This window comes from Periplaneta americana, chromosome 9 (genome assembly GCF_040183065.1).
Source record: "Periplaneta americana isolate PAMFEO1 chromosome 9, P.americana_PAMFEO1_priV1, whole genome shotgun sequence".
NCBI lineage: Eukaryota > Metazoa > Arthropoda > Insecta > Blattodea > Blattidae > Periplaneta > Periplaneta americana.
The window spans coordinates 128,715,444-128,723,518 of NC_091125.1; the positions used below are offsets into that span (position 1 = coordinate 128,715,444).

Sequence of the window (8,075 nt, forward strand, 5' to 3'; positions counted from 1 at the left end):
GATTGGATATATCTTGAGTATTAGGAAAACGATGTTATAGGAACTATAAAGAAAAGCAAAGGACTCGATAAAATATTATCCAAGACTGGAATAAACGTTGGAAAAGAAAAGGAAAATAAATAATTAATATAACAGATTGACAACACGTGTTTAATACAAAATTATAATATAAAAACTAAAATTCGTAACATTCACGTGATGATAACAGTGAACGATATACAATATAGTCACTCCTGATCCCGCCTACGAAACAATTAAATACCTCCCACATGCCTCGACTGTTATTTGGGCTGCCTGAGCAAGAAAATGAACGGCTTAAGTCAGACAATGTACGCGGTACAGTCACTCTACCTCAAGGCAGCCATCGCATGCTCGAACTGCCCGCTCCGCTGGCTTGCTATCGGAGAAGGCATGAAGGCAGCTCATTGCAATTCAGTGTATACTCTTTGGTTACGACCATGCACAATGTTTTTAAGTGTTCTACATACCATGAAGCACAGCATATACGATGATAAGATTTATGTTTATACGTCCGAACATGCATCTTTCATAACAAAGGAGGAAGTATAACATTCTGCTTGGCGCTTGTGGTCCCGGTAGTCACAAATATCTATTCAACATGTTGATTAAAGTAAAGGTGAGTATATTAATATTGTCTTATATGTATGAATTATGTAATACTGTGTGCCGATACTGTTGACATGTTTGGCAAATGATGTTAAATTATTGTATTTTCTTTTTCTTCCATATTCCCGAGCACAGACGTTGACAGGGAAGGAGGTAAAGTATATTTCCATTTTCTTAAAATAATTTCTTAGGATATTACCGAAAACCAAAGAAACACACAAGAAATCGCATGTGTTGAGTTCAATGTACATTTGAAATATCTACCATAACCAAAATTGTAATATAATTGAATTAGCGGTATAGGTATTTTAACTTCGAACCAGTATGTCTTTATTTGTAGGTATACTTGACATTTGGAAACATATTTTGCGGTAACGTATACCTGTCTTGAAATCAAGGGGCGATGACAAAGACAGTATTCTAGCTAGTTCCATGGGTTACAAAATGTTTGTTTAAATAAATTTAGATATTTTTCCCAAATTATGTAGGCCTACACTATTAAATTGATCAAGTGACAATAACGTCTCTCTTCTTTCCTGCAAATATGAAGTCTATTGGCCTGTTACGTCTCAAACGGTTCTTCGGAAAATACATTCTAGGCTGCAAGAAAGTTCCGGTACTGGTCATCCAAATAAGTGACGGGGATAAATTTCAGAACACGGATTCCTTCCTTTCTTACTTCAAAATTCCAAACTTGTGCACACAAAATAAATGATTGCACTGAGAAGTGCCTTTTCGTAAGCGTGATGATGTGCATTCGACAAACGCAGACAAATCTGCTATTTTTAGTATTTTAGGATATAATTGATATAATTGTCAGTGAGGAATCCGTATACTGAAATTTTCCCGTGTTTTCTTAGAAATTCTTTTTTCATCCGTCTTTTCCACATATTGCATCTTGAAGTTTCTGTAGGTCGATTTGCTGATTGTGTCATGTGGGCTGTGTTAATTAAGTTAATTTCTTATTTTCAATACACGTTTTTCTATGTATTATAGTATTTATAGCTTCTAGTCTGTTGTATATTTCAGAAATTTGTCTGTAGCCTTGATTAAGGATACCAGTATCTTTTATTTTTGACATGTCTGTGTTTTGCTACTGTACAGGCATGTTGGTATTGTCGTCACCTTGTAATTCGTTATGGTTTTTCCGATATTCTTTTGGTATAAATTTGGCATACAGCGTACGAATTATAGATATTTCTGAATGGAATTTCTGCAGGATTTCCAATCTCGAGCACCCCAACACATACTGCCTGTTTCTCGACCTGTTGCTAGCCTTTCTGCCATAACAGAACGTGCTTCACTGTCTAATATAGAAGCAGAGATTATTCTTCAATCTTATTATTAAACTTCAGGTTTAAGAGTGTAGGCTAATTAAATGCTGTCAATGTTAATTTGATCTTAGACTTACATGAAATGTTCAGAATGATGCCCATTGCATTTCGCATGACTTCAGTGAATTTTATTTTTGAACAGTACTGAAAAGTTGTATGTGGTTGATTTAGCCTACGAGTTTTTTTTAGTCTCTTCATTTCAACCTGGTTATTTCTCTCTCAATATTTGGAACAATGGATTTCATCATGTTCAATCTCAAAGTGCTACAAATGTATGAATCCACCTCTGACCACATAACAGAGCTAACACCGCACTCTCAACTGTTGCTCACTAGCGTCTGTAGTGCTCACTGCTCTTATTTGCTCCAGTTGCCCAACTCTGGTCTAGATTGCAATTATTCTCAATCTTATTTAGTTACTTTATATTATACCATTTAAATTCTCAAATTTTAGTAGGGCACATTTAGAAAAATAGCTCTTATATGTTGTTTAGACTAGTCAACTGTCCAAAGACAGGTCTGAACCTCACAAGTGATACCAAGAAGGCACCATTTATGAGGCAACTAGGCCAGGAGATAATGGGGTAGGGTGGCCAGTTCCTTCCCCCTCCATTGCATACATTGTCAACTACTGTGCTCCAACCACGAGAAAGTCTCTGCCGGATGAGATGAAAGGGAGTAATGCTGTGAATGAATGTTGATGTCATAAGGTCACACACGTGGGTACTCATATCTCTATTGGCTCGCTGTCACAGCACAAACAATAACATTGATACACACATGTTTATACTACCCTAGTTACAAAATTAGATCACTGTTAATCTCCTGGTCTTTTAATCTCTCCATACAGGAAATAACATATGCAGGAGAGCGCATGGTTTTTAAACAGACGTTATAATGATAATATTATATATCTACTTCGTTCCAATACATGTCGCAATAGTAAGCACATTCCTTTCACGGTTGATCTCCTGGTTGGAGAACAGTAGCTACATATTACATCAGACTTCAGATGCATACAAACAATTGTTCTTCCTCTGACACATAACTCAAGTGAGATGTAACTTACTGCCTGATGGTGTACATATCAGCCATAACCTTAATTAGAGGATAGCTCTTATATTTGAGTTTAAAATGTAAACCGATATTAAATTAAATTTAAATGTAAAATATAGAAAGAACTCTTTTCAAGTCTTGCAAGCATTGAATTGAATATATGTATCTATATTTATTCTTTATTTATCTTAGAATTGTCACTTCTGAGATGTTCTGCACATACAGAATAGGTAGTGATTTAGGCCATGAAGTGAGCAAAAAAACTCTGAATGTATAGGCCTATAACCTGCCTACATGATCTATAAATAAATGGTCAAATAGCATAAATGTGACACTGGGATTGGTGTAAAATGTTGCTTCAAATTATATTATATTGTAGTCAGTAGTGAAATGAGTAGCTTAATATCAAAGACGGACATCTGTCGTCTCCATAGTTTTGATCTAGAGGCAATTTTTTAATTCACAGTGTTCTTTGTGATATTTAACACAATTTATTTTATAAATGTAGTGTTAGAGTTTGCGTATGGTTTCACTATAACTGGAAAGAGCATGGAAAATTGTATAAAAAACCACATCTATCTAAATTTGGATTGAGGTCAGATGTCCGTCTTTGATATTAAGCTACTCAAATATAGAGCACACTTTCATCTACAATGTTACAAGCTTTATTAGGTTAACATCACAAGGGAGAAGCAATTGAACAGCAATGGTCTGCACGTCATTAGGATACTTATGTGGCCACTCATTTTATACACTGAAGTTCTCAAGCTCTGCAAGAGTTTGTAAGCAGGTGGCATACTGGCAGTGCCTTAATGTAACTCTAGCAGGTACCTGTTAACATGCTCTTTCACTGGAAGAAGGCGTCGAAATATATCTATATTTTCATAGCAATGAAAGAAATTCAACCCAAGTCTCTGTTAAAAAAGCCACCATTACTTCTGTCCTAAAAGATTTTATATTTGTTTTGTTTTATAATTGTGTAGATTGAGATTGATATCGAACCTACAGACAAAGTAGAACGGATCAAAGAGAGAGTTGAAGAGAAAGAAGGGATTCCTCCTCAGCAGCAACGCTTGATATTTTCTGGAAAACAGATGTAAGTAATGAATGTATTTGTGTAAGATTTTGGGCTTTTACGGAGATTGTATTGAGAAGCAGACTTTGGGTATCATAACCTTGTGCTGGAACTGCATCAGGTCGCATCAGTTTGCCCTGAAGACGATGTTGGAGATGTTACGTTCCAGCACAGGTGGAATACCCAAAAGTCTGCTTCTGATCAGATGTCTGTGTGGGTCGGGTTTAGTCAGGTCTGATTTCTTGTCCTAGCTAAGAAATGAAGCCAGCAGCATGAGAGTACACACAAGCTTTTAACATGTATTGTTCATGTTGCAGTAGGGTCTCGGATTACAAGGGATCTTCTTGGTCTAAGTACAGAACTCCACTGTGGCTCCACTTACTCGAAACTGGGCAGTTATTTTTCGACGTTATTGTGACCATGTCTATACTTGTTTTTTTGAAAGATGGGACATGACAGGAGCGTTGTGATCGGAAAAACAACTGAACGTCACATAGCATGGTAGGCCTGTTGCTATGGTAACAATGGTTGAGTTGCCAAACTTACCGTTCCCACATGGCGAGTGCTTAATAGCTCTCTTGGCGACATTTATTGTGCACACAATGTTAGCATTGGTACGTTTCGTCTTTGATTCTCTGTCGATTTTTGTCTTGTTATCGTACCTTTGCATCAATTGTCAATTAATGTTTTAACGTCAGCCATCGTAATGTCAATTGATACCTTCCATCAGTTGGCAGCGTGGTAGTCCATATTGGCAACATAGCACTGTAGTTCCAAGTTCGGCCGCTAAACTGTCATGTCCCATCTTTCAAAAAAACAAGTATAGCCACATCGAGATTCTGTCTTTTGAACTTCAAGAAATATTTCCCCACCCTAACCTCCCATGGCCAAGCCAATAATTTTGGCAGAATGCTGTCAACATACCAGCTATGCTTACCACTAACTAACAGGTTCCTTCACTGTAGAGAGACTAAATGTACAGACAGTACCAATTGTAAGATGTAAAGTATAATATATTAAAGGAAATGTTTACAGTGGATGACAAATAGCTAGCAGGAATTTGAATACACGAAGCTTCAATCCAGCCACCGGTGTAGCTTGGTCAGTTAAGGTGCTTGCCTGCCAATCCGGAGTTGCACTCGGGCGCAGGTTCGATTCCCTCTTGGGCGATTACCTGGTTAGGTTTTTTCCGAGGTTTTCCCCAACTGTAAGGCAAAATGTCAGGTAATCTATGGCGAATTCTCGGCCTCATCTCGCCAAATACCATCTTGCTATCACCAATTCCATCGATGCTAAATAACTTCGTAGTTGAAACAGCGTCATTAAATAACGAATAAAAAAAGCTTCAATCTAGCTGAATTAGATAAAATGTTGTTGAAGTAGTGTGTGGTGGAACATCACATCAATGAAATGTTGTTTTCAAATCATGTGATGCTTCTAAAAACTGTATCACACTTTATTTGTGCTGTTATCTGCAGATGAAATTTTTTTTTTTTTTTTTTACTTTTTAATTATACCTTACATTATGACATTCTACTAACTTTCCCACTGAAAGAATGCTGTTTCAGTGGTAAATAAAATCATCGCATGTTCCTCATTGAATTACAATTTACTTGCGTAATAGACGCACTTTTTTCCATAATTTTTGAATTAAAATTCAGGGTGTGTATTGTACGTGGGGGGGGGGGAATTAGGAGAAAAATCATAACTACCTGATATCCCACGCAATAATCATAGCTGACTTCGACATCGGACATTCAGGTAATAAGTATTGAAACTGATCGATTGTATGACGGTCAGCGCGTCTGGCTGCGAAACCAGGTGGCCCGGGTTCGAATCCCGGTCGGGGCAAGTTACCTGGTTGAGGTTTTCCCTCAACCCAATACGAGCAAATGCTGGGTAACTTTCGGTGCTGGACCCCGGACTCATTTCACCGGCATTATCACCTTCATATCATTCAGACGCTAAATAACCTAGATGTTGTTACAGCGTCGTAAAATAACCCAATAAAATAAAAAAAAATCGAATGTATGACTTCGAGAGCATCGATATAACGAATGCTTACGAGCACAATGTAAGTGTGTAACATACGAAATGAATAAAAAAAATATAGTACAGTATAACCTAAAACTGAATACAAATAAAGCAAAAACTAGGTATACTTTCTGAAGGTAATACTACTACTATTCTTACCTTATTTACTATCAGTACTAATTTCAGTATCACTGTCGTCCTCTACTGCAGCATCACTTCCATCATCCTCTACTGCACAATCACTTTGATTGTCGTCATCCTTTTCCCAAATAACTTCGTCTTCTAAACCGTCATTACGATTGTATATTAGCACAAGTGGCAATTGAAAATGGAATGTGTACATTATACGGGAATTCCCCCTTGCCCAACATATTACTGACAGAAATTGGAATATGTACATTATGCAAGTAAATACGGTATGTGTGCCTGTGTATATCACAATGTGTATTGTAGTTGTTTGGAGCATCAGTAAGTATTTTTTTCTAGCAAACCCAGAGTGGACCTAGACTGAGCTATCTGTGGTCTTCTGTTCCAGGAATGATGAGAAGACGGCGCAGGACTACAAAGTGCAAGGTGGTTCAGTACTTCATTTAGTATTGGCTCTCCGAGGTGGAATATGAAACTTTATACTGACTTTAAAACGAACACTGTCTTTGTTACATTGAGGTTTATAATGAAACGCAATGCAGTATGAGTTATAATTTTGAAAAGGATTATTTTAATAAGACCCACACCAGTCTTGGTTTAATTATTTCAAACATATTTAACTGCAGTGATATTTAATTATGCAGTCATATTCCTGATTATATACTTTTTTAATGTGCAGTTAAAACAAGATTTTCGTCGCATGTCATGAGTTATTTTAAAGCAAGATTCTCATATTCTGGCTTGGCAGGATATGTGCATCTCTTGTTAGTGGTACCTGCTAAGGAATGTGCTTGTTATGTTGCAATGAAGCCATCAATGCCATAACATTTGTGGCTATATTAAAAAGAAAAACAAATACCCAAACAATAATACTAATTCAACTTCATTTTTCCTCCCCATTCTAAATAGATTCCAGTTTTCCTTCAGTCACAATGTGTGTTTGTAGGTCTCAAGAATGAAAAATGTTATGTTTTATTTAACGACGCTCGCAACTGCAGAGGTTATATCAGTTTCGCCGGATGTGCCGGAATTTTGTCCCGCAGGAGTTTTTTTACATGCCATTAAATCTACTGACATGAGCCTGTCCCATTTAAGCACACTTAAATGCCATCGACCTGGCCCAGGATCGAACCCGCAACCTTGGGTATAGAAGGCCAGCGCTATACCAACTCGCCTACGAGGTCGACTCAAGAATGAAGGACAAGATGAAATATACATAACAATGGACATAGTTACACTTACACAGGGTATAATAGTCTCTGACAAACTAAGCCATCTACGCTTCTCGACATTAGCAACATCTATAAGCATTGCTTGTAGAGCCAGGGCAAATAACAGCCAAAGAAAGAAAATGGCAGTGGCTTACTAGCAAAGTGAGCTGGAAAGTTTATGGACATAGAATTACGTTTGTCAGTGAGACGGTTCTGGATGAAATATTTTGAATTTGTGTTTATTGAATGAATAAATGGTTTATGAAGTACTGACTATGTTTACAAACTAAAAAGTGATACAATATGTGATTTACATAGTATGCTTTCAGACTAGACTTACAGATTAATATAGTATTTTATCATCAATACCCTGGGAGATGTATGTGATCTCTGTGCAGTCTCAGGCCAGCTAGTGGTAACAGTGTTATTATTGTATCTCCAATGGGGGTTAGCCCTATTTGACATATGTATGTTAGGGCTATAGTTTTACACAAAAAAGATAAGCATAAAGAGAAATGGAAAAGAAAATTAAATTAGCTTACGCGATGTAAACAAAACATAAACAATCCGTAAATTAGGCATTGCGATTGCA

The 8,075-nt window shown here is 37.0% G+C and overlaps 1 protein-coding gene across 1 annotated transcript; it reads left to right on the plus strand.

The window, feature by feature from the left end:
- The first annotated feature begins 496 nt into the window (after positions 1-496).
- Nedd8 (Nedd8 ubiquitin like modifier) lies at positions 497-7,142 on the plus strand. Its single transcript, XM_069835855.1, has 4 exons — positions 497-637; positions 763-780; positions 4,000-4,112; positions 6,661-7,142. The coding sequence occupies exons 1-4, from the start codon at positions 620-622 to the stop codon at positions 6,743-6,745; spliced, it is 234 nt and encodes a 77-aa protein (XP_069691956.1). The 5' UTR covers positions 497-619; the 3' UTR covers positions 6,746-7,142.
- The last annotated feature ends 933 nt before the right edge of the window (positions 7,143-8,075 follow it).